Source organism: Sylvia atricapilla, chromosome 11 (genome assembly GCF_009819655.1).
Source record: "Sylvia atricapilla isolate bSylAtr1 chromosome 11, bSylAtr1.pri, whole genome shotgun sequence".
In the NCBI taxonomy this organism is placed as follows: Eukaryota; Metazoa; Chordata; class Aves; order Passeriformes; family Sylviidae; genus Sylvia; species Sylvia atricapilla.
The window spans coordinates 335,338-362,003 of record NC_089150.1 but is presented as its reverse complement, the minus strand read 5'-3'; the positions used below and the strand labels follow the sequence as shown (position 1 = coordinate 362,003).

General features: G+C 52.5%; 1 protein-coding gene across 1 annotated transcript in view; it reads right to left on the bottom strand.

Annotated features, from left to right (window-relative positions):
* Positions 1-947: 947 nt before the first annotated feature.
* PLXND1 (plexin D1) overlaps positions 948-26,666 on the bottom strand; it is a 66,670-nt gene continuing 40,951 nt past the window's right edge. The window contains exons 20-36 of the mRNA XM_066327115.1: positions 24,722-24,836; positions 23,637-23,744; positions 22,875-22,987; positions 21,633-21,740; positions 20,952-21,082; positions 20,438-20,636; positions 14,621-14,767; positions 13,746-13,902; positions 13,484-13,587; positions 12,309-12,372; positions 11,429-11,463; positions 10,191-10,295; positions 9,297-9,460; positions 7,773-7,920; positions 4,997-5,137; positions 4,105-4,179; positions 948-3,480 (exon numbers count right to left, since the gene is read on the bottom strand). Coding sequence (XP_066183212.1) covers positions 3,364-3,480; positions 4,105-4,179; positions 4,997-5,137; positions 7,773-7,920; positions 9,297-9,460; positions 10,191-10,295; positions 11,429-11,463; positions 12,309-12,372; positions 13,484-13,587; positions 13,746-13,902; positions 14,621-14,767; positions 20,438-20,636; positions 20,952-21,082; positions 21,633-21,740; positions 22,875-22,987; positions 23,637-23,744; positions 24,722-24,836 — 2,031 coding nt within the window. The 3' untranslated portion in view covers positions 948-3,363. The remainder of the gene's footprint in view (positions 3,481-4,104; positions 4,180-4,996; positions 5,138-7,772; positions 7,921-9,296; positions 9,461-10,190; positions 10,296-11,428; positions 11,464-12,308; positions 12,373-13,483; positions 13,588-13,745; positions 13,903-14,620; positions 14,768-20,437; positions 20,637-20,951; positions 21,083-21,632; positions 21,741-22,874; positions 22,988-23,636; positions 23,745-24,721; positions 24,837-26,666) is intronic.

Sequence of the window (26,666 nt, the reverse complement as noted above, 5' to 3'; positions counted from 1 at the left end):
CAGTGTATCACACTTCCATCTAATAGCTTAAATTGCCTGAGTCTCTCCTGCCGTGCCCAGGGCAGAGCCCTTCTGAAGGTCACGCTGATCATGTAAAGGGTTTCAAGTCCTCCTGGGTGGGAGAAAGTAAGTGGAAGTAAAACTCTCTCTAAAGAGGATTTTGTTAATCTGCAGCTGGCCTTGCCATTGCCCTCCAAGGCTCCTGGCCTTGCTTTGGGGCTTAAGCAAGAGCTGAGCGAACTAACTTCTCTTAAACGTCAGCCTTGACTGTGTTGATCCATCTTCAATGGAACTGGAACTCGTGTCTCCCCAGGGACAGGGTGGGGAATGTGGCAGCAGTATCTGAGCAGAGTTCACTGGGTTCTCAGATGGGGTGGCCTCACAGACAGAGCTCCACTCGCCCGTGTGACAATGTCCCCAACAGCACCAGGCAGGGCCTGTGTCCCCCCTCACCACCCACCTGGGAAATGCAAAACTCTTGCCTTGAGAGAGGCCAAATAACTTAATGGCTGGATTTAGCTTTGCAAAGACTCAGCTTCCTAGTGGAAGAAGAAAATCCCTTTGGTGTGTGGAAAGCACAGCTTTTATTAGGGAGGAGGAAGATTCAGCATTGCCACAGTGTCCTTGCCGACTGGTGTCGGGGTGCTGAAGCTGCAGACTCGAGTCTGGCAGTGCAGGGAGGCACCGGGCAGGTGAAGGTGCCTGGCTGCTGCTGTGGGGTTACTGCTCTCCACGTGCACAGCGCTGGTCAGCTCAGCTGCTGTTGTCCTTGTGCCAGTTGTGCCCTGCCGTGCCTGGTCTGGGAAGGAACTGTGGCACTGGCTGTGGGAGAGGTGTGTGGAGAGCCCCGAGGGGTGCAGACCTGTTCTCACTGGGCTGCTGACCCTACACATGGTGTGTCTTGCATGTGTCCTCCCGTGTGCCATCCCCGTGCGCTTGGCAGGAACTGCACTCCGTAAGTTCAGCACCTTGTTTTATTACAAAGATAGGCTTTGCCAGGAGTCTGCCACTTCCACTACACAGCAGGTAAGGGCACTACACCCACAACACGTGCCAAAGTTTAAAAACATCTTACAAAGGGCTCAGAGGTTCAAGGCAACACTACAAACCCTCTGCTAAAGTTGTTCCATTAAATGGTTGTAGCAACTACTTTTTTTTTTCCTTTTTTTTTTCTTTTTCTTTTTTTTTTCCTTTTTTTTTTTGGCTTTGGAAAAAAATTAAATAATAAAACAATAGCCCCAATACATGGCCCAGCCACAGCACCTGGAGGCAAACTCTACTTATTCTTGGCTCACCTGTATCCTTTCCATAACAATCAACATGGGGCTATAGCTCCACGGCCCTTTCCCTGCCAACCAGCCAAGTTCAACATTCTCTGCTACCTTGGTCCTTCTCACCTGGCCTTCCCTTTCCCAGGCTGGGCCTGCCTACATCTCTGGCAGCTATTCACAGTTTCTAAAAGACAAAAAACATCAAGAAATTTTTGTGAAATCACTTTCAAAATAAAATGTAGCCCAGCTACATTCTTAGAGTTTCTATTCTTAAGCCACATCCTCAGCAAAGACATTGAGACCTCCACAGTGTAAGTACTTTTTCTGTAGTTCTCTTTAAAAAAAAAACCTCTGTTCTTCCCCTTTCCCTCCCCTCCCTCCCCACTTCTGAGCATACTGGATAAAGTCTACTGTTTGTTTTAAAATAGATATCTATGTACACATACACAACTCTGATGTTCTGGTTTCTGACAAATGTGGCGTTACTGGAAATGGAGACAACCTGTCCATGGCAGTGAACCACCCAGGAATTTTGGTGGACAAAGTCATCCAGTGCCAGGCTGCATCCTAGCCAGCCGGATGACTAACAGAGGCTTACCTTACACCCTCCTGCAGTGAGGTAGTAACTGTGTTTCTTTCCTGTGTGGCAGTTGAAGCTGTGGTGGGTCACCCTGTGGGCAGGAACGCTGGCCTCGGCTGCGTCCAGCCTCTACAGGGGCCCTGTGTGACACCGGACACCAGAGCTCCCCAGGCTGCAGGAGGGACAACAGGCCACCAAGAGGGTGGGCAGGGTGGCTCTGGAGTGTGTAGTCTTGGGCAAGCTCCATTTGTCTGCCACTGGAACCCTCTCAGTGACCCCAGCCTGAGCTGGGGCACTCTCTTACTTTAGTTTGCAGCTGTGGGTGCTGGAGATGCTCTGCTGGCCTGTGTCACTGCTGGGCTGGCAGCACTTGGGTCCAGTCCCTCTGCCTTTCAGGGCTGGGAACAGGCTGGCCATGCAGCCAAGCCCCCTTCTCTTGGCTGCTCTCAGGTACCAGCCACAGGGCTGGGCCCAGTGCCAGCAGAAAAAGCTGCTTTAGGAGACACCGCTGCAGGACTGGGCTCGTGTTTGGTGATGGTCACAGGGAGAGGCAGACGATGCTCTCTGGTGTCTGCCCTGCGTGTGGCTTGAGGCCACTGCCAGAGGGCTGTCAGCAGGTGCTGGCCCTGTTGGGGCTGGGGTGGTGCAGTGCCATGGACACGTGTGGGGCCAGCCTGGCGGGGCAGGAGTGAGGGCTCCTTCCCCAGCCCTGCTCCTGGCCTGGGCCATGCCTGTGCCTGGCTGCCTGGGGGAATGCTCCCCTCCCCGCTGTGCTCCAGCTCACCAGACACGAGAACCCAGGAAAGGCAGAACAGCCCTCCTGGTGCTAACACAGCCTGTGCTCCCTGCAGCTCCCAAACAGCCGTCTCCATTAGGGATAAAGTGCTTTCACCATGCCTTAGCTGCTTGGGAAGCAACTGCTTTGCCTCAGGCCCGAGTTCCCTGCGTTGCCCAAGTCTCAAATGGAGGAGTGGTTATGTTTACAAATACAGTACAAAAATTAAAAGGCACAAATATACACAGAATGCAGCAGATAGTGAACAGCTGATAAGAGTCCCTGGTGGAAAAACAAGGATGTTGGAGGGATGGAGTGGGAGCTCGGGCTGCGATGCTCTTTGCTGTCTGTGGTCATTACTCCCTGAGGTGACCCTTCTGTTCTGTGTCTGTTGTTCCAGCCTCTGCAGCCCCATCCCCAGGAACCACGCACAGGGATGCACAGAGTGCTGACTGCTTGGGTGCTGACCAAGGGGAAAGTGGTGAACTGAGCTTGCCTTCATTTCGGCTGGCAACAGCAAATAAATTATGGGTGCCACAGTGCAGACCAGAGGAGTTTTAGCTGCTCGGAACGGTATCTTGTGGCTTCTTGTGAAGTGAGGAAAACTTTCAGCCATGGCCAAGCCCGCCCTCTCCACAAGGCTGGTTTGAGTATGACCAAGGTACGCCTGCGGCTGAAGGCAGGTTCCCTTGTGGCACTGTGCTGCAAGAAAGGTCACTTCCAGGGCTGCAGCTGGCCTAGGCTTCACTGCAGGACTCATAGATGTTGTCCTCCATAAGTGCAATCACTTGCTCAAATTTGTGCTGGAGCTGGGTGCGCTTTGTCGTGGGGTTTGCATCCAGGGCGGCCACGATCTGTGGGAGACACAGGCAGGGGGCTGAGGCAGTGCAGGGTGCCCACCCGCCAGCCCAGCTCCCCCCACCAGACCTGGGGAGCCCAAATCCCAGGCAGAGCTCCAAAGGAGCGAGCCCACCCTGCCCCAGAGCCCCTGTGCTCACACCCCTGGCACCCCTGCTCTCCTGTGGGCCCTGGTCAGGGCTAGGAGTGGAGTGGCATGTGACAAAAATGCGCTGCCATAACAGAGCTGAGGGCACAGCACCAGCTGACAGTGGGGCAGCAGCCAGCCAGGGCCACTGTCTCGACGGGGTGGGGACAGTGAGTGAAAGTTATTCTGCGGATGGACTTTATCTGCATGTTCTGCTCTCCCAAAAGGGTCTACAGATCCGGCAGGCCTTCTTCAGCCCAACCAAATGCCCTTGAGATCAGCTGTGAATAGCCAGCCTGCTCTTCCAAGAAGTTGCCAGCCAAGGGACAGAGAGCAGGTGCATCTGCATCTGTTACATAGGTACTGCAATAATGCACAACCCTGATAATCCCTGCTCCGTGGGACTGGATGCAGGGTCACTGCAGGGTTACTGTAGCCACAGCTCCTCCCTCCCCAGGCAGGCCAGAGCTCCTGTGCTGTAACACCCACTCACCTGGGAGCGGTATCTCTTGGCATATTTGTATATCTCAGCCATGGCGACATTGGTGTTGAACTCATTTCGGTATTTCTTTATAAAGACAGAAAAGAGAGGAGGGAATATTAGCAGGATGGAGCATGGGAGTTAGAGCCCAGCCAGTAGGCACTGACTACAGTAAAAGCAGATTGTGCCTGACTTTACTGTCACATTGGTACAGCTGGATTTTTAAGGAAAGTGCATTTGCTTGCATCAGGGTGGGTCTCGGTCTTTTCAAAGTCAGCTGTAAATACCCATGCTGGGCATGGGTATATCCCTCTGTGCCCAAACCCATTTCACTGGAGGGGACAGCACGTCAGCTGTGCTGCAGAAATGTAAAAAAAAAAAAAAAAAATCCTGCTCAGTGGCCAAAGCTAAAACACCCTGGGGAGAAGGTTTGATTTTGAAGAACCTGCAGTGCATCACTGGCAGGACCCTGATCAGGAATGTGGCTGCCAGCTCTTGTGGCTGGCACCAGGGCTGGCTGCCAGTGGCTGCCTGGGACTCAGGGCTGTCCCTGGCAGTTATGCCTGGGAGCCAGCTGGCTGGGTGGCTGCAAGACTGCAGAAATCCTTGTCCAAACTTCCTGGCTTTTTGGCACTGAATTTTGCTCTCAACTCCCAGTGGTGCCAGAGCTACTTAGGCTCAAGCCAACTCATGACTGTTTACTGCAGCTCTGGCAGTAATTGAAGATGCTTGGAATTAGGTCAGATGAAGTTTGTGCATGGAAGTTTCAGGCAAAATATCCTTTCCTGTGTGCTCCTTTCAGCACCTCGGCAGTAGCTGATTGCAGCCTATGCACATTCCCTACTGTTGCCAGCTCCAGCAGGACACTGAGCCTGCAGACACAACCCCATCCCCTGCACCTCACCCGTGACTCCTCGGCGAGGTGGGCGTTCATCTCCTGCTCACTCAGAGGGGGCATGTCGTGGATTTGTTTGTAGTATCTCTGCACTATCTTCCGGTACTCGGGGATCTCCTTGGCATACAGCAACTTATTGGTCGGCGAGTCCTAGAGCAAGGGAAGGACACCAAAATCAGGCACAGGGTTGTTCCTAGCTGAAAACATCATCCTGTTTGCCTGACCAAAGCACTGACATCAGACGGGGACCTCAGCTACGGCTCTGTGGTGCTGCGTGTGGAAATTGGCAACAAGGGAAGGGCTTCTGCACGTGTTTGCTGGGGTTTCTTGAGCAGCCACATTGATTTAAGCTAAAGAACAAAGCTATCTTACAAGTTGAACTTTGTCAGCTGAAATGGTGCTTTTGGATTTTTCATGTAGCTTTGATTTATTTTGCAGTGCCTAATGCAGCCTGCCTGGCCTAAACTGAGTGCATGTAAAGTAATTAACAGGGAATACTGAATTCTCTTGATTAATGTCAGCTTGGACACAGCAGAGTTAACCTCTCAGCCATGCTGGTTTGTACCAGTGGAGGCACAACTCTGCTGCCCTCCTTGCAAACACAGCATGAATAATTTTAACCTCAAGGCAATCCTGCCCTCCTGATATCATTACCCCAGGAATGAACTTGGCTGACTAGCCTTGTGTTGCATCCCCAAGGGGAACGGCCTCAGGCTTGGGGACACCAAAGGGAGTGAGATCACCGTGTCCTGCCACCCCTGGCCGCTGTGCAGGACTGTTCCCCTGTGCTCTGACACGTGGAGAGGGGAGGGAGTGGCAGGTTCTGCCCATACTTGGCTCTGTCAGGCAGGAATAGGGGAGCCCGGGGTGACTCCAATCTGCTGCTGCAATCTGTAGCTTGGCTAATGCTGCAGGGGAAACAGGAAACAGGCACCAGATCCCACAGCAGTTTATTTTCAAACCCAGCGACAAAGCAGTATGAGAATACGGCCAACTTACAGAGAGCCTGCTCATGGCATTATTTTTTTTTCCTTGGAAACACAAAGGAAAACCATGCTGCCTCTTTTCTAAGTTATTTTTTAATTTGTGTCTGATTTGTCTCTATTATGAAGAGATGGGCACTGGTTTATTAACTGCTTGTGCACTGTAGATGTATGGACTGAGTCTGCTCTCACATTTGCAGTATCAAGAGCAACGTGCTGAAACCAAGGGAAGAATCCAGTCTGGAAAATGTTCAGTGATACACTGTGTGTACATGGAAGCTGGTTTTTATGCTGAGGATTTATTCTTCCCACATTACTCAACAATTCATTCACTTATACTATTGTATTCCAGAGAAGTGTTTCCATCTGCTGTCTGACTCCAGCTGACCCCTCTTCCCCTCATCTGCCGCTTGACAAGGACAAATTGTAGGTGTTTCGTAACACAGGCGGAAAAAAAGACCAAAACCCAAACAAACAAAAAATCCAGCAGTCATTAGATCTTCCTCCAGCATTAACCTCTCCCAACAAAGGCTTCCTGCAGCTCTGGGGCTGGGGGTGTAGAGCCCATCCCCTCCCCGCAGGGTGTCCCCCAAGTCACACACTGTCACCACCAGCCCCTGGTGGGGGGGACAGTGAGGGTGATTTACAGCACTTCTTATTAAAACTTATTTATGTCGGGAGGTTTCAGATGTCAGCGCTGTGCTCAGCCAAGGCAGTGGGAGACAAGAGAACATGGGATGTTTTCCTGCCGGCCAGCCCCGCGGGACCGTGTGTGGGGTGGGACACGGGACCTGGCCCACGCAGCCTCGTGTTTGCCTGGGGCAGGCTCAGCTCCCCCACTCTGTGCTGAGCCCCCAGCCTCCCAGCCCACGCTGGACACAGCCCCTGCGGGATGGACACGGCACGGGAAGAGAGCAGCTGTGGCAGCGCTTGCCACGTCCCTGCACATGGTGGTGTCACTGGGATGGTGTCACTGGGATGGTGTCACTGGGATGGCCCTGCAGAGACTCACACCTCTGGTGAGCCAGGCCTGGCCTCTGATCCCTGGACAGGCACAGCCTGTGTTCTCAGAGGACTGGCTCACCTCCTGGGCTTCTCTCCAGGGTGAGAGGCTGTGCACAAATCACCAAGAGCAATGACTGAGGCTTTGCCTGGAGCTGTATCATTTTCCATCCTGTCACTAGGAGTTTACATTGTCCCTCAGCTACTTTATGGGATCATTATGCCAACGGTGTCCCCTAACCAGCCCTGACTGGAGCAGCTGGGCTCCCCTGTGGGGTCTGCCCATGCCCCATATTAGTGCCCTGAGCAGAACTGGCCCCCCACCCCTGCTCAGTGTTCCATGTTATGCCCCTGCCTAAGACAAGAGCAGAGAATATTTGTCTGCTTCAGCAGCAGCAGGTCAGGAAGCGTTTTAGACATGGGGCTGAGTCAGCAGGGGCTCTCCCATGGCTGCAGGACAGCTCATGGAGCTGATGGTAACCCTGAGTACACAGCCCAGGGGGTGGTGTCCCCCACCCTCAGAGCCCCCCAGGCTGGGGGCCTTGTGTGTCCATCCTGCGTGTCCCCTGGCTACCGTCTGTGACAGAGGAGGTGCAAATTTCAAGCTCAAGCCTGAAGAAAGGGGTGAGGCAAGGAGGGGAAAACGCATCCCTGGAGACAACCCAAACTCAGCTGCCTGAGCCCAAGCAGTGCCTCCAGCTGGCCAGGGAGGGAGGCCGGGCTGGTGGCCTCTGCCAGGCGCTGCCAGCCAGCCTGGCCGTGTCTGCGGCTGCCCGGGGAGCCCTGCCCTGTGGCTGTACCTTGCCCAGCTGCAGGTCAGAGAGCGAGCAGGCGTCGATGAAGGCCTGGGCGATCACCGACAGACACGCGTCGATGTGGTCTGTCTTGTCGATGTCGAAGACAAACTGGGGGTTCTTCAGGATGTTCACCCAAAACCTCAGTGGCAGGCTGCAAAGGGAAGGATCCAGGGACACACACGAGATGAATTTTTGTGTACCAGAGGAAGAGGGGCAGAAATGCAGGAAAGACAATGATGCAAAGGGAGGAGCAGAGAGGAAAGCTGAGGAGATGGGTTCTGCTACTTAATCATCCCTGGTACAGACCCCTGCCTTTAGAGAGGGGCAGGGGCACAACTTCACCTTCAAGACATTTTTTCAGGCTGGAGGACATGGCACACACATGCCTCTGCTCCTTCAGCAGCCCCCAGAAGCTGCAGGCCCAGAGAGGCACCAACAGCTTTGCCTGTGTGGGTCTGTTGAGTCAGCCTTCTCCACTTGCTGCTGTTTGGAGCAGTGGTGTCACCTCCTTTTCCCTCTTTCCTGACACTAACCATCATCTGGTTCTGATAGTGAGCCTGCCCCCACAAAACACATTTCATCTGTCTTCTTTTCTGTTCTCTCATAATTTTCCCCTTCAGTTATTTCACTGCTGATTTGGCCACAGCACAGCTTCAGTCTACTGTTTCACCCTTCCCACCCTCCACAGCAGCTGGGAGGTGAAAGCCACTGTAAGTCTTTGCTCTACAGGTCAGTGAAGTGGTAAAGGGTAGGCAAATCTGTTGCCCAATGGATGTATCTGCATGCCTGCTCTCCCAGTAAAATCTGGGTTTTATTTTCTCACGTTAGGCAGGAAACAGTTTCTGTCTCCACAGTCTCTGAAGTGCTTAGCCCGTCTTTAACACTCTCTCCAAGCTCCCTGTTCTCTCCATTTAAATCCTCTGGTTTCTTTCCTGCACTGTTCCCCCCCTCCTGCTGCTCATGTCCCTCAGCATCACTCCATCTGGTCCCACTGCTGTGGTCTCACCAGCAGGCCACTGTCACAGCACCTGCTCCCAGAGTCCCCTGAGTACCCTGGAGACTCAGCTTGGCTACAGACAGAAGCCAGGAAAAGTGTCACTGAAGGGCTGAAAAGGCAGAAAGCAAATGAAAAGGATCCAAATATGCCGGTTTTAAAATTTCCATGATGTTTTAAGACCTGACATGGTCTTGGACTTTGTCTCAGATCTCCAGTGCTTGCAGCTAACACCATTGCTGTCCCTCATCATTCTATTTCTCCTTTCATTATTTGTGTATGCCAGTTCTTTCTGCCCTTTGCCTGCCCATGCCTCCTCTTTTAGCTCACTGTTCCCCTGGGCTCCATATTTATTCAAAGCTCTCCAATCCTGTGTTTGGCTTCATCTTTCACAGCCCTCTCTGCCACCCTCCCTGTTTTCAAAGTCCCTCTTCTACTTTTAGCAGCCTAATGATGAGTCCAGAACACCAGGGTTTTGCAGCTGCTGCTCCCAAGAGATGGCAGGAAGAAAAGGAGGATTTCCTTTCCCAAACCTGTTGGTCTTCCAGATGTGCAGAGTGTCAGGGTCTGTGATCCCTCTCTTCTCTGCCTGTTCCTCTAGGAAATCAAAGAAATACTTCACAGCCACGGGTGGTTTATCGTCTCGGATACTGAGAATGGCTTTGAACAGGTCATCCAGGAACTTCTGGAGCGTGCCCTGCAGGACAAGGACACAGTGGGCCCTGGGAGAGCAGCACCCCAGCCCAGGAGTCACAGCAGAGGGGCTGTGACTGCTGCACACTTTGCTGCCAGTTGGGTAAGTCAGAAGAGAGAGGGGATGCTGAAGCAGAGAAGGAACAGTTTGTGGGCAGCGATACAATAAACTTGCATTTGGGGTTAATTTCTTTTGGCATTGAGATTTTCTTTCTTACTGCTGGGATCTCACATCTGTGCTTGTTCTGTACTGCACAGACAAAGAAGACCAGAGACTGCTGGCCATCCCTGTGATCTTTGCTTCAGTGAGGCACCATGCTGGGATTAAAGATGGGCCAGATCTGACCTCAGATCACACAGACATTTTTCTCGCTCCCACAGCTGAGCATCTCCATCTCCTGTCCCAGCAGCATCTCTTTCTGGGGAGATGGGTCCAGGTCTCAGCTATGCATCTCAAGCCCTGAGGCAGGCAGAATCCCTTTTGTCTGCACAGAGCCCAGGCCATGCCAGGGAGATCCCGTGGGGCATCACACAGCAGCAAGGATGAGCTGGGAAGCTGGAGGCACCCCAAGGAGCCTGACAGCCTCACTAAACATGCTCCAGCCATCCAGGAGAGGAGTCCCACTGCTTTTGGGGACCAAGCAGCCCGGCAGCACTCCCTCCCTGGAGCAGGCTTCTCCCTGCAGACCACAAACAATCCCACCTGCCAAGAATGGGGACAGCCCAGCTCCTACCTTGGTGGAGAGTAGCCGTGTCAGGTAGATCTCTGGAAGAACCTTTTTCCTATGGCTCTGTCTGTGGGACTTCTTATGTTCCACTGATTCGTCAGTTGGGAGAACCTGGTCCCAGATAAAGCACTTGGTCAGAGCATTCTTCCCTGGAAGTGTCACACTAAATTTTCCTTTCAGCATAGAATTTCAACCGCATACAAAATTCAATTAAAAAGCAGTCACTGTTGCTTTATAAGCACACCCTTATATGGCTTTTAAAAAGTGATCCATAATACTCAGTTTTTCTGACGTTTGTTTTTGCTGTGCTCTGTACTGCCTCTCTCACCCTAGATGAAGGAAATGAACCCACCCACCTCCCTTTGCACGCTGGCCTGCTTGTCCCCTGGGCTCTCACACCCCTGTCTGGGCTGCACCTCGGGCCCCCAGCAGCAGTGCACGTGGCTTCTGCAGAAACCAGCTTTGCTTGAATTTGGAAAAAGCACAGTCTGTAGGGATGCTGGCTTTTTCAAAACAAAAATGAATATTCCACTGGTCAGGTCGGTGAACTACTCTCTAAAATGACAAAGCAAGCAACTGACATCCATCTTGGCATTGTTTCACGTGTGAACAGTTAGTGCCCCATCCCTTCTCCCTCCTTGTTCTGCATGTGTGTGTGTGTGTGCATGCATGCTTCTACTTGAACATGAAATGCTTGCAGGAAAAAAAAAAAACAAACCACTCAAACCAGCTATAAAATATGGCTGTTGTCCATAACACCTTTCTTCCTAACAGCTTTTAGCAGCATTTAGCACTTGGCGCTTCCAGCATGGAGCCGCAGCAGGAAGGCAGGGGCCTGCTCCCGGGGAACAGGCGGGCTGCCAGGAGCTCCAGGTGACAGGTGAGGTGCTGCCAGGAGCTCCAGGTGACCCAGCCAAGGTGCTGCCAGGAGCTCCAGGTGACCCAGCCCAGGTGCTGCCGCAGGCTGCCACCGACACTGTGCCATGCCACACCCTCACCACGCCCCTGGGCCCTCTGTGGCTGCCGGCAATTTCTCTGCCATCCCGGTAATCCTTTATCACGTCCCTCAGTTTATCTACAGATCACCTTTCTGCGCCTCTCTGAACCCTGCTGAAGAGGACTAATGATCCTTGACGCAGCTTGTTCATCACATCTGACTCTACACCCCGCACACATCATTTCAGGTAGTACCAGCAGCCCCCACATGCAGCCATCATCCCTGCAGCCAGGAGAGGGATACTTACCAAGTGGAAGTACTTCTCAGTGTCCAAATCCTTCACTGTGAAGAAGAGAGACACACTGGCTCAGTCAGGGGGCCCCAAAGCAAAACCCACCTCCACTGGTCACTTCCATGTCAAGAGACATCTGAACCCCAAGAACTCCAACACCAAGCTGGCATTCTCAACCACGAGTGGTCTCAGTGTTTCTCCTTGTTTTGAGGTTGCTTTTTGCATTATGGGGCTCATGGCAAGTGCCCTAGGAGGTGCTTTAAGGGAGACCTGAGGTCTCCCAAAGGATGTTTTAAGAGAGACTCAAGAGTGCATGAGAGCAGGAGGAGCACAAGGACACTCCTGAACTGTGACACCCTGCTGTGCCCTACGCTCACAGGATTATTCTGAGCCTCATCATCAGGGCAACTCAGTCCCGAGCAGCTCCTTGCCACAGCAGGCAAAGGACTCCTGGAAAACCTGGAAACGGGGTTTAAAATTTCTTGTTTAATGTAGATTTTTGTCTCACTTGTTTTCACTCTGCACAGCCCAAGACCCAAGATCTAGAAATGCACTGAGAAGGGACTGAATACGTGTAACTGGGAGGGAAAGGACTTTTTTAACCAAGTGGCTTCAGACTCTTCCTTTCTCTCACTCTCTCAGCACAGATTGGATGCCACTGCCCAAGGAGAGTGTGAGATGGAAGGTGCAAACACCTTGAGGGCTGGGAGAGCACCCACCCTATGCCCATGAGGCAGAGGGAGCAGACTGGAGAGCGCACATGAGCCATCACTCCCACTGTGCCAGGAATGGGGGCTGGCAGCGTGTTCCAGCGTCCCCAGCCAGAGACAACCCTGTGGCAGTGCAGACATTCCTGCCTGGTCATCAGCAGCAGGGAGGAGGAGGGAGCTGTTACCTCTGCTCAGCGTGGTGTCCTTCTTGTCCGTCAAACTCATGGCCAGGGATGCCCCTTCAGGGATCTGTGGAGGAAGGGAAGAGCACGCATTCACGGTGGGGGCCTTATCAGTGCCTCCCTGATACTGGGGAGACCCCAGGAGCTGGGGGATGCTGGTGCAGTCATGGCTCTGTCATAAACATCCCCTGAACCTGCCCTGTCCTGCCCCTGCCCCCCATTATGTGGAAAGGGAATTTTTAACACAATTACAAGATAGTGAGGTTCTCAAAGCCGATGGAAACTGGGCGAATACACATATCTAAGACCCATTTTGGATGTGAACACCAGGTAATCTGGACAGGAAGGAGAGTTTGGCCGTGCCGGTGCTGGTGTGCCATTCCCCAGGCAGGAGAGGGGAGCAGGGCAGCCTCTGTGCTGCGGGGACAGGGACAGCAGGGACAGGGGGGACAGGGACAGCAGGGACAGCAGGGACAGGGGGGACAGGGGGGACAGGGACAGCGGGGACAGGGGGGACAGCTTCTGTGCCGCAGGGACAGGGGGGACAGCTTCTGTGCCGCGGGGACAGCGGGGACAGCTCTGGCACGGCTCTCACCACGATAACCATGCTAATGAGTGCTCAGCTCTGCTTTTGTTTTCCAGGCACGGCTACAGACCAGCAAGGATTACGCTTCCAGGCATACCAGGGAATATGAAAACCGTTAAGTATTTCTGGTTGCATTTAATTTTAAACAGAAAAACCGTCAAGAAAACAATCTGATTCACCGTGTTTCCTCATATTTTTGGCCTCACTTCCTCGATGGTATCCCCAGCCCTGCTCTCAGAGCAGGCACTGACAGTCGTAGCTGCGATTTCAGCAGGAATGCGGATCAAGAGCACAGTGATACTAATCAGCCAGGCTGGTGGCCCTTGGGAGAAAGAGCTTTTTCCCCTCCTCTTTCTGTTGTCAGTAATAACTTGTTTTGCATGAAGAGTGTTAATTAGTTTCTGTGTGTTGCAATATTAACGAGATTCTCGCCAGGGCAGATGTCTATTCCCTGGAAGCTCTCGGGGAGCTATGGCAACCTCCCCGCTTGTTCCCGATGATCCCATTTCTGGAGGGGAACCGCAGCTCGCCCCGGGGGCCAGGAAGGCTCCGAGGAGCAGGAGGGGCTCCCCTGAGGTGTCAGTAGCTTTACCTTGTAATGTGCTAATGTGTTGAGTTTCTTCCTGCCGTCCTCCACCACCGAGGTGTCATCGAGGTCCCGCAGGATGTAGCTGTCAGTGCTGGTGGCGAACCACTCTGCACACAGAGAGGGAGAAGTGAGACCCCAGCCCGAAGGAGGCAGCAGCCAGGGCTCTGGGATGCCCTGACAGGCACCAAAAGCTGCTGCACAACTTTAATTTAAAGTGCTTCCCCTGTTTTCACAGACTGGCTGGGCCCATGCACCGGGTCCTTACCGAGGTCGACGTCCTCCACCCGTGGCCACTGCGAGTAGGGGACGTTCTTGCAGAAGGCCTCCAGAATTTTCTCTTTCACTTGACTGAGTGTGTCGGTGTCCATGGCTCTGACACTCAGGGAGTCCATCCCACAGCCTTGGAAGGAGACGTTGAGGTTCTGCAGGCAGAGGCTGTGTTAGGGAGCAACCTGCCTGGTTCTGCTGGCTCCCAAGAATCCTTGGAAGCTGTGGTGTGTGCACAGCCCTGGCTGGTGCGCCCTGGGCCCCGTGCTGATGGAAATCAGGCTGAACTAATGAGGCCATCAATGCTTTATAGCATGAGAAGCACTGATTTACAGCCCCAGGGGCTGAGGGCTCTGTTGACCAAGCTGGGAGAACACAGCAGCCCCCTCTCACGCTGTCTTGCTCATGGGGTTTGATCACCAAGAAGCAGGAGGAAGGGTCAGCCCCCATTACCAGCCGTGTCCTCAGTTGCTTGGCTCTGACTGGACACTAATGGGACCACCAAAGCTCATTGCTCAGCCTCTGCTTGATGCAACAGGCCAAGCCCCACTGCCCAAAACAGCTCTGAGCCTGCTGCAGGATGGGTCTGCTGTAGTGCCTGGAGCCCCTGAGAGCTCCTGGACAGCAGGACAGGCAGCTGTGAGGGCCTACAGGCTGCCACTAACACCTGCTCAGAGACCAGGGAGGCACAGCCACTGCCTCAGTTGCAGCCCAAAGCTGCAGGGCAAGGAAAGCAACTTTTCCTATCAGAAACCCTTTCCTCTTTTTGTCTGGATGCTCTTCCTTTCGTCAGCTGTGCAGACCTACATGCTATGGGCACGGCCTCTCCCTCTCAGCCCAGCTCTGGGGAAGCCCCAGCACATGTGTACTCACCCTGGGCTTTGCCTCTATGTTCTCCCTCAGCAGCCACTCCTCGTTGAGGGTGTACCTGGCCTTCCCTGTAATGGCATCGATGGATCCCTTGTTAATCTGCTGTTTGATGGCACAGATCAGCAGGAAGAAGGGCTCTCCAACTGTCTCCTGGGGAAAGGAAAGAAGACCAAGTCAGCAAACGGGACTGGTGGTGACAGGTCCATCAGCAGCACAGCAGGGACAGGCTCTGTGTGGACAGTGAAGGTGCCTGTGCACACCAGGGAGCAGGACTAGTCCACCCTGGGTGCTGCAAACACTTGGTGTTGAGCTCCCAGCTCCCACTTGCTTCTCCCTGAGGCTACTGAGAAGTTTTCAGAGTTGTGGCAACATGAGAGCGCAGATGGGGAAGAGGACACAACAGCCAACAACAGCCGCAGGCCGTTGTGGGGATGCTGAAACTGTCAGCATCAACACTCCCCATCCGAGTTCTGCAGCGAGCACTGGAGCTGTGGAATGCTGCCGACGGGCTGTGCCAGCCTGTGCTGCCTCAGGGGCAGAGCTGGGGGCTGCTCAGAAGGCAGGGACATATGCAAGGCTGTGCCGAGTGGGGATGTGCACACACAAGAGTCGGCAAAATGCAAATGTGCATTAATTTACATGTGAATTACACAGGAACAGGGAGAATCTAGCATACTGTGCTACAGAGATGCTTCCTGCAATCTGACAGGGTGCAGACTGTACAACATGCTGCACTCAGCAGGACAAGATAGGGCTGTAAAAATCCAGTATAGAAATATTTGGGCACCCAGCTTTCTCATGGACATGTCAGCTGAACCCCTCATTGGTTTGCCGCTGAACTCCATGGGAGTGAGCCCACAGCCTGGGCCTGTGGCTCTGGGAACCAGCGTTCATGCTTCTCATACCACAGCAGAGCCCTCATCACAGCAAAACAGAGGATCAGGGTCAACAGGCCGTTCCCATGTGACAGCAAGTAAACACACCATTTAACTCCTTACATTCATCAAACCTAAGTTCATGGGAGAGAGGTGAACTGTGGCTCTCCTGTAGCAAGGAAAAAAGATATAACAGGGAGCATCTATTTGTGATGTGATTCAGCTACGCAGTTTAATGCCAAATTTCTGATTCGCTTCTGCCTGCTGCACTGATGTGCAAGGGAAACATAAGCTATTTTCTTAAGGAACTCTTCAGCGTTAGAGTAGATCCCATTCTCCCTAATGTTCACGTTCAATTTCCTTCCAATGAGGCAAGTGCAAATCCTGCACATTTCTGTGTTCTGAGCCTCCCCCCACACACACAGGGCTGCCATCTGAGAGCCTGCTCAAGACAACAGATACCCAATGGTTTAGATATTTCTCAGCTAGGAACTGCTAAATCCTGTTCAATCTGCTTCTTAATTAAAACTTGGTGATTCTTTTATCCTAATTGCCCTATAATTGCTGAAGCAATTAGTTGGATGTCAATTTGGACGCGCTGCACTCGGTGCCGTTGCTGATGGGGTGATAGAGCAGGGCTGTCAGCGGGCACACGCCGTCTGTGCCAGCAGGGCTCTCACTCCCTTTGCAGGGGTAACTCCAGGAATACTGGGAAGCTTCCTGGGTCTGCTGCAGGGGCCCAATGAACGATTCCTGCAATGCTCCTGTGAGCAGGCAGCACAAAACGGGCTCAGAGCAGGGCTGTGGGCGCCGGAATGCAGGAGGCATGGCCTCCAAAACGGAGAGGAAGATGTGGAGTCAGGGAGCGGAGAAGCTGAGGACTGCAAAGAGTGAAGAATGTGCAGAAGACACAAAGAGTTCATATTGGAGAGAGAGGCAGAAGCAAGATATAACAAGGGGACAGCGGTCACATGGAGACCTCCTCGGGCTGCAGCACCACTGCCCTCACACTGCAGACCACAGCACATCACTGGCTGGCCCTGCCACGGGGCCATCAGCCTCTGACACCGGCCATGCCACCAACAGGGACCCTGTTTGTGTCACACGTGAGCAGGGACACACCTGAGGCTAAACTCACCCCCACCAGGGCAGCTCCAGCCACAGGGACACTGCCGTGCCCCCACACCATTAACAAAGGACGAGTCCCCGTGGCCTGGGAGCCCCTGTGGGCTGAAAGGGGCACAGGCTGCAGGGCTCACTGCGGACCCACTGCAGGCTGCAGGGCCAGCCCACGGGGGACACAGCCACAGAGCCCCACTGCCGAGATGCTATTTCTGCTTGGCTTCTTGGCTTTCAGGCTCGGGAACTGTGGGACGTTATGGAAATCTGCAAAAGTGCTAATCAGACAGCGAATTTCAAAGCGGGGAAAGAAGGGCTGGCAGGCAGGGACTAGAGATAAAATGGCAAACTTGTGAAACCTCCAGCATTGTTCGGGAAACTCATCTGGAAAGGAATCAAAACTGTCTTTGGACTTGGCTAGTTAGGAGAAAGGAAGTTTAACCAGAAGAGATCAGTGCTGATTCAGGACAAAAAAAATCACTTAAAAAACCCACAGTCTGGGGCCTTTTTTTCCTCCTATTGTGAACGTATTTTAATGAGACTTCATTTTCATTTCTGACCGAACTGTTATGGGCCCTTAAAGCTACCCAGGGCACTGAAATAAGTGCAGTAATGGGAAGCACAGTTCAGGCTGGCAGGACTTGAACTGTTCCACGCACGAGGAGCGTGGGAGGGCTTCGTTTTTATATGCTTGGGAAAACAAAAAGGTTTAGAGCACAGACTGGATTCACATGTTGCTGCCCTATTAACACAACTCTGACAAGTTATTATAGATGTCCTCCCAGGATCACACTACAGCCATTTCCAAAATGTTTTTGTGAGCCTATGGTGGGAACATCACAGAAAACAGCTGCTTATCCCAAGCGCCCGCTAATTTTGGGACAATTATCTGTTTGCATTCTGTGAAGAACCAAACCTCCATCCCACACGCAAAACTCGGGTAAGCTTGGACGCAGACATAAAAGCTGAATTCCAGAACCCTACTTTTCCTTTAACTCCCCAGCCCTGTTAGGAGCCAGGCACAACGGTACCACGGCAGCTCATGGAGAAGGCTTTCTTTTAAAGCTTTTCCCACCAAAACTGTAGCACAAAGTAGAGACCTGGACCATTTCATCTACAATTCTCACTCATTTCTGCAGAAACAGAGTTCTGCACTGATTGTGCAAATGCTGCAAGCTACCTGTGAGCCCCGTGCCTCTCAGCAAGCCCCTGCCAGCTGATCCAGCCCTGCAGACCCTGAGCAGCCCCCAGCAGAGGACTCCACCACCTCCAGGTGCCCTCCACATGTGCAGGCCACGAATGCCTGTGGCCAGCAGCTCCTTCCCAGCTGAAGACAGCTCCTTCAAATCATTTTCCCCCAGAACACAAATGGACGGGCTGTTAGGCAGAGCATTAATGCGAAACAAATGTTTTGAGCATGTAGCGTTGACTTACAAGGGAAAATACAAGCACTTGGAATTTTTCCACTGCACAACGGCGGGGACTTTTGCAGCAGCTGTTTCAAATAGACATTGTGATTAATGGGGATAATTCAGGAATGAAACCCAGGCCCATCATCGCATGTCTGACAGAGCAGTGCTAAGGCAGGCGGGCAAGCCTCCTTTTTAACCAAGCAATGCCTCTCAAAGGCAGCAGAGTTTGATCCTCAGGAACGCAAGGCACATGGGAGGCCTTTGGCTATCACTACTATTTAAATCACAGCCCTGAGCTGACACCAGCCATGTGGAAGGAGGTGCTGTCTGCTCCACCACAGGAGCTCCTTCCTTATTTGTGTGGCAGGGAAGATGCCAGCTCTGCTGATCTGGATCAAGCTCCTGTCCCTCTGTACAGCCGGGCTTGTGTAACCTGGGACAAATTTCCTCTCCTGACACTCCCCTCTGACTGATTCTTTTCCCTTTTCACATTTCAGGAGCAGCTCAGTGTCTCCTCTGATCCCACTCTCATTGTGGAGCATGTGAGATATCAGAGCCTCCTGGAAATCAACTTCACTGCACCTCTAGTTTGAAAACATTTGCTTTCAGAGATGGGAAAGAGGCTGTGGCAATGCTCTGCACTGCCATGGCTTCAGGCTGGACATGCAAACCCAGTGTGCAGCCTTAGCCCCTGCCAAGAAGCTGCTGCAGGTGGATGGAAATGCACAAGAGCTCTGCAAAGACCCCGGCCACCTCACAGTCCTGCTCTCACCACAGCCCACTGTCATCCTGCCCCTGTGGGCCACGAGCAAGGGGAAGGCAGCTCACAGCTCACAGCAGCACTGCCTGGCCCCAGGGATGGCCACAGCTCCCTCAGGGATGGCCATAGCTCCCTCAGGGATGGCCACAGTCCCCCAGGGATGGCCACAGTCCCCCAGGGATGGCCACAGCCCCCCCAGGGATGGCCACAGCCCCCCCAGGGATGGTCACAGCCCCCCCAGGGATGGCCACAGTCCCCCAGGGATGGCCACAGCTCCCTCAGGGATGGCCACAGCTCCCCCAGGGATGGCCACAGCTCCCCCAGGGATGGCCACAGCTCCCCCAGGGATGGCCACAGCTCCCCCAGGGATGGCCACAGCCCCCCCAGACCCAGACCAGCCTGCAGGAGTGGGCAGCTCCCACCCGTGCTGCCTGTGGAGCTCCTTGCCATCAGTGAGCTGTGTAATGTGCTCAAGCCTTCAGCCCCACGTGATAAGGTTCCACTTTCCTCTTTTTCTTTTTTCCCTGAGAAAGCCTTCTTGCACAATGTCCATTTTTAGCACAAGCTGGAGCTGGATCAGATGCCTCACATGTGGTCTCCCCTCCTCAAAAGGGAAAATCAGCACTTTTTTTTTCTCCAATGGTTAAACTACAAGAACAAAATCTAAGGATTAAAAAATTTTTACTGATTTCCTCTTTTCTGTACTTACAGGCTGGATAGCTGGGCTGCATTGGCACAGCCATCCTCATCCACTCCTGTAACTCTTCTTTTATTAGACTGGCTAACTGTGTTGGCTAAAATGCAAGATTATAAACTACTAAACAACTGGCTCTAGGACAAAAAAGTGATCATCTGGGATCAGAAGACATCACAATATGTATGAAGACAATATAGAACTGCTTCTGTGGATGTAGAAAACACTTTGGGAAAAGAGATTTTTTTCAAAGGCTTTCTCAAGGCTCTTCCCGTGGGTATAATGGGGTATCCTCCAATTAACTGCTGTGGAATCAATTAAGTTATTGCTCAATTCTTCTGGGGAATTCCAAACAGAACTGGCAAACGTTGGAGATAAAGCACTGAGCAGATGGACTGCTGATGGCTCTGAGATCCCAAACATATTCCTGCTCATTACCGAGAGAAGCCCGTCAGCTCCCGGGACAGACACCCCATTTCTCCTGCTCAGACCTGTGCAGGGCCGTGAGGATGCCTCTGCACAGGAGGCCCCAGACACCAAAGGGCACTGACACAGAGCAGCCCCTGCCCCCTCAGCCCCTCTGACCATCGTGGCTCCCCAGACAGACACACCGACTGCTCAGCACGGCTGTGCCAGCTGCCCCCAGAAACAACACACGGCCAGCTGGTCCCCAAAACCTCCAGCCATTCTGGCCATTTCTCAGCTCCCCTGTGGCTCTTCTCAAGCATACTGAAAATGTTGATCTGTGCTCTGGCCTGCCTGAGCTCACCAAAGCCCTGCGTAGAAGTGGAGAAGCAACTGAACTTCAGGTCGCTTTCCTACACCTGAATCATTCAATACACCAGTTTGACAAGTGTTAGTGACCATCTGAGTGGCACTGCTAGCAAGTGTCAGGCCCTCAGCTGTCCCTGCATCCCTCATCCCTGCTGCACGCACCACAGCAGGGGCTGCTTCTCTTACTCTGAGATAGCTGTACATGCAGATGGACATCCAGTTGGTGAGCATCTTCTCCACCACAGATTCTGTCCTCCTCAGCATGAGCTTGGGGTTTTTGGAAGCTGAAGCATCTATTAGATCCACCAAGAGGTCCTTCATGATGCTGGTGTAGTACTCCAGTTTCCCATGCAGTGCAATAGTAAGCAGGGAGGCCAGGTTACACCTGAAACACAGAATGGTACAGGACTCAAGCCTGAATCCAACAAGACTGAACAGCTGACTGGCACTAAAACACCCAACACACAAAGGCTGCCTTTCAAACAATTTTCATGACCCTTCTTAATGGTGTTAGAAGTTCCAACCTTCATTCAGTGCTGCAGGACCTCAGCTCAGCTCACTCTTACTGGTAAGCCAAATGAGTGAGTGCTCTTCAGGGCTTATGGCCATCCCTTTCTAGCAGAAATATGCAGGCAAGTGTGTAGGCATATGTAGGCAAAGGCTCCTCCAGCTGCCAAGTCTTTGGTTCTGAAGCTCATACCTGTCTCTGACAGCAAAGTCCTTCTGTTGCTCAAGAGCATGGACAAACACAATGAGGAAGTGCTTGTTGTTGAGTAAGGTGGAGAACAGAGAAATTCCTTCTTCCATGTTGGGTCTGCAGTTCTCAGGGATCTGAAGAAAAATTTAGAAAGTAGGCTAAGAAAACCTTGTTGTTTTCCTTCACATTTTATCCCTCTTGATGGCAGGGATGTCCCTACCGAGCACAGAGACACCAAGCAGAAGAGACCCTCCTCCCTCCACCTGACACAGCCAGCAGCTTTACTGGCAGGAACACACAGCTGGGTCAGTGACAGTGGCCATTCCATTCTGTTCAGCATTCCTGAGGATACCTGGAGCACTGTGGCTGGTTTGGGGCTCCCCACTACAAAACAGATGGAGCAAGTGCAGCTGAGGGCTGACCAGTTAGTGGGTGTACCAGGAGAGGTGAAGAGGGCTGGGTTTGGTCAGCTTTCAGAAGTTCTGGAGGGAGACCTCACTGCAGTCTCAGGGTTACAGAGCCCAGAAGGACCCCAGGCCAAAGCTTCTTCGTGCAAGAGCAGATTCACAGATCTGCCTTCTTCAGCCAGCCAAAGCTGACCCAGTGCTGGGTTAATTGTTAGACCCAGTGTCTATGTTAATTGTTACCAACACCCAAAAGCGTTTTCTTTAGCGGGTTACTCACCTTCCACTCCCCCATCAGGAGTGGATGTGTCTCCTGGGCCTGGGAGCCCACCTGTGAGCTGAGCTGCTGGGATGGCAGGATGTAGCACTCCTCGTAGAGAGAGGAACACTGGAACCAAGCACAGTGTTAAGGGGAGGGCACCTCAGGGGAATAAAATGGGGAGGCCTGTCACTGGGACTAAAGCCATCCATTCCAAAGACATGCACGGGGCTGGCTTATGGAGCCTTGGAACACTCTCCAAGAGCCTCCCGAATGAGAAAACACCACAAGGATGGGGGGAGGCAGACGTCTGCACAGACACAAGGCTGTTAGGGCAGGGAGACTGCAAATAGAGTAATGTGACAGCTAGAAAACTCGCAGAAGAGAAGGCATTACAGAAGACTATATCAAAATAGAGGAGTCCTGGGTGTTTCAACATATGTAACTTTTAAAACAGATGGGAAAAATGTTTCAATCTCTAACATTCATATACCAGCCTGAATCTTAAAGCCTCTAGTGTGCAGAGATATGGAGACTGCATAACTGAAAAACCTGAGTAATAGCTACTAATGAAACACTGTGCAGTCATAAATCATCATCTCAGCCCTGAGCACTGACACACAAGTGCCTCGGGGGTGAAATACAGCCGGAGTGAAGGGCACACAGCCCCACGGAGCAGCCGGTGACAGCAGTGACGGCACCAGCACGTCTGCTGCAGCTCTGGGGAAGGACTCCAGCAGACAGATTGGGACTGGGTGCCCAAGGGACATTTACTGGGAGCGCCACACACCCAGCCTTGGACAGGGAGGAGACAGCCAAAGAGCTCCTGGGGACTGGCTGAGCTGCTTGGAATTCTTGGGGGCACCCTGCATGGGACAAAACGCCCTTCTCCCTGATTGCCAATTCACCCTTCAGCCTCTGCTGAATGGAGTGGGGTGACACCAGAGCCCTCGAGCAGGAAGCCCCATCACTCTGCTTGTGTGAGAGCTCTTTCAGAGGAGGTGTGTAATGGCCCCAAAGAGGCAACCAGAGCAGCTCCTGGGACAGCTGCCTCCAGCTTCTGTCATGTGCGAGCAAGTCCGATCTCGTGTGACACCCCAGGAGCTGCAGCTCCACTTTTGATGATAATTAAGGCTGAAATATGTGACAAGTAAATACATAACAGTGGAATGATTTTATGACACTGTAAAAGCCCTTTAGTAGAGCCCTAAACTGGTTGGGACGTATCTGGGAGCAATGAGGTGACACACACTCTTTCCTTACTTTGGGGAAGAATGTCCTGGTGACAAAGTGCTTGTACTCCAGGAAGGGGATCCCCTGGCTGCGGTTTAGCTCCTTGGTCAGGTCTGTCATGTCTGTCTGCAGCTCTGCAAAACCTTACACAAAGAGACCCACAGATGGTGAGAGCCCAGTCCTGCACCAGCTGAGACAGGCTGGCACTGACAGCACAGCACGTCTCCTCTCTGCCCCCTCGTGCCGTGCCCCTGTGGGGACTGAAGCTGTGTTTTCTCTGAGCAGCACATCCCCATCGGGGTTTAACCACCAGACTACACCTTGCCCCAAGCACTGACAGAACATTCTCTGCCCCAGGAGCCGCAGTCCCCCCAGGACAGGATGTCAGCTGATGTGGAGGGACCATGGACCACGGGATGGTGGGTCCAACACCTGGAACACTTCTCCCACTGCTCTATCAGAAGTGTGCTGCAGTTTCTGCTGCACCCAAGAAAAAAGCACACTGAAGGTTAGCCTGACCTTCAAAGTAACCCTCTGACACAGCCAAGGGCCATTAACCCCAGGGCAGAGAAGCTGCTGGCACTGGAGATCAGTGGCTTGCCCAAGCCAGGCAGCAGGACTTCCAGGTACTGAGCCTCATTCCCAAACCCAGTCAAAGCTCATGGGCGATCACAGAAATTCCCTGCAAACCCTTCTACCAACTTCTATGCAGCACAAGGTGAATTGCTTCACGCCCACCAACCTGACAGCCCACTCCCAGCCGTGGTCCCTCAGCACCAGGCAGTCACTCACCTTTGCGGATTTCCTCCCGGATCTGTGACTCCATCTCCTCCATCTGGAGCAGGGTTTTCTGCCAGTAGCGCTCAGCTCTGCGGCTCTTTGTGCAGAACACAAAGAGTGCTGGAAAAGAGGAAGAGAATAAGCCTTTTGGACCCGGCCTTAGGAGCAGCTGCAGCTGGGATCAGAGCAGCTCTCTCTGACAGGAGTGCAGAAAGCTAAACCCAGAGTTGGTCTCACACCTACCACCAGACCAGTATCTGCTCAGGCAGTTGTCGGGTATCTGTAAATAAGTAAAACCAGCTGGAATGTAATGACTGTGCTGTAACTGTCATCTGCAATTTAGGTCTGGGCTGTCTGTATTCAGCTTAACTGTATATTAATGTGTTCCAGCTGATTAATGAATACAGAATTGAGGATGTTTGCCACCTGTATTACAGTGTTCATATCTGACAGTCTTCCCATGCCTCCAGAAATATGTTTCTAATGATGGGTGGTGCATCTAGTAAATAGGGTGCATTAGAGCCTTTATCAAAAATAAATTAAATCCTTACTATAACGCCCTCATTTGCTGTGAACTGGCAGGTTTCTTGCTGCACAGTCATTCTGGGCATGTGATGAGCAGGGACCCTAGTCTGAGTACAAAGGTGTGCAGCACGGCTTCCAGTCAGGTACACGCACCAATGTGCCTGCTCCATACTTGCAGCTAAAGATGCTGCTCTGCTCTCCCTACTCGTGGCACCTGCCACGGCTTGTTTCTGATGACAGGATCTTGGCCTAAGAGCAAGATCTTGCCTGTGGATCAAGATCAGATTCTCACATCCTTTTTTATTTTGTATTATAGTAACTAGTAGGTATTTGGGGAAAGGGTAAGTTTATAAATATCACATGTTCAAGTAGCAGAGCTGAGCTGTGGATTCAGCCAGGAAAAGCTCTGTGCTGCAGGGAGCTGTGGTCCTGTACTAGCTGTGTGTCACACCTGCTGCACCCAGACTAGCTTCAGGTCCTGCACAACTGCAGCACTCAGAGCCACCTTCCCACCTCCACATGCAGAGAGAAAAGCCTTGGGCAGCCTGGAAACACACAGTTCTCTCTCTTACCTACGACAGAGAGGACCAGCAGGATGCTGCAGATAACGATGGAGACAATGATGGCTGTTTCTCCTCCCCCGAGGTGCAACATGGCAATTGTGTAGTTGAACTTTCCGACCTGGATCTGAGGAAGGGAAAGGGAAAAGCAGGAGCTGAGCAGCAGGTTGCCAAGGGGCTGGGAGCAGGGGGGTCTCGGAGCAGCACCCAGCAGACCTTCACCCGAGGACTCACTGAGCGTGCTGCCACAGGCTCTCAGGCTCCTCCTCAGGGAGGCTGGGCTGTGCCCTTCCCTGCCAGAGCCTGGGCACTCTGAGTGTCTCCAGGGAGCCCAATTCCCTCCCTGTGCTCCGGGGGATGCCAAGGCCATGCCCAGCAGGCTGTCATGCCGCAGCAGTGCCCATCCCAGGGCCACCACAGGGCTCTGGTGACAGAGCTGCAGGTCCCATGGCCCCACTGTACCTGCTGCAGAAGAGACAGCCCATGGCACCTGTGCTGCTCTGACTAGAAAATCACTTCCACTAATCAGCAGCTTCTTTATGGCTCTGAACAGCCTTTTGAGCCCTGCTGCACTTGCCTTTCTCAAAATCAGAACAGCTGCCACCCAGAAGAAGTAGGGTTAAGAAACTTTAAAGTCCTTGAAATACAAATAAACTAAGTGAATAAAAATAAATGAGACCATAGACGAGTAATGATCTTGTGGTTAAAGCAGTGAAAGGGGTGTCAGGAGGTGCTGGCTCTGCTCCCAGCCCGTACTTCTTGTGACAACAAGCACAAACCACTAGAGCTCAGTCCTTGGGTCTCCTGATCTCCAGAAGGGAAGAGGCCAGCACACGTCACAGGCTGGCAAGTTACTGGATGCCGTTTACAAACAGCCCTTTTTGGCCCTTTGGGATGAAAGAATTCCATGGTATCATCTGATAAGGAAAACTCATGACTACACAAGGCTTTCACTTCTGGAAATGCAAGTTTCACTTCTCCCAAGGAACAAGAAGTGAGAGAAACTTGATTTAAAAAACTTGAGGTACCTAATTGAGGTAGGGAAGCGCTGAAATAATCTTATGATTTTGATTAATCAAAATCAATATTTGATTTCCTGTGTCATGGAACACCTGTGGGAAAGGTGCCCAAATTCCTGCAGCTCTCAGCCACTGCATCAAAGCAGGATCTTCCTACCACCTCCAGCACCAGACACACAGCTCCATCCTGAGGGAAATACAGCCCCAGCTCTAGGAGCATTGGTGAGGGCATGGGTGCTGCCAGTGGAAGGCTCCAGACACTGGGAGCTTTGGTCTCTGGCACATTGTCCAAGAGCCATGGTGCTGGGAAGGGACAGGAGCCACAGCACTGCACAGCACCTGGGCAGGTTCACTCAGCAGCCTCACAGCCACATGCCCAGCCTCAGGACCTCCACCTTTTCCCTCTGAAATGCTGCAATGAGGCAGGTCTCCAATGTGTTTTGAGTCTTTTTTCCCCCATCAGCTCAGCCTCTTGCATTTTTCCAGAGGAAAAAATCCCATGACTGCTGTTCAATTCAACATTTAAACTGTTTGGTCATGAGTAAAGACGGGCCTGAAGGTCTTGTCAAATCTCTCTTGTTTGGCTGGACAGCTCTACTCCACACTCAGTGTGACCCAGGCAGGGTCTCTGCACATGCCTGCCCTGTGTCACCAAAGCCATGTCTCGTGTGTGACAAGGCAGTGGCCACGTGTGGAAAGGCCAGAGGTGAGGGCCCCAGCCACGTCTGTAGGTTTATGGGTGCACAGGGATGAACATAAGCAGATTAATTAGCTGCACTTTCATTGCTGCTGCACTCTGAGCAGCCTTGTGATATTTAGGGCTGGGTATCACTCTCCTGCTTCCTGGGGACTTGCCCAGGTTAATGTCACACCAAGACTAGCAAACTCAAAAATTCCTTTTTTTATCCACAAAGGGATTCCCCAGTTTCTCAGTTCTT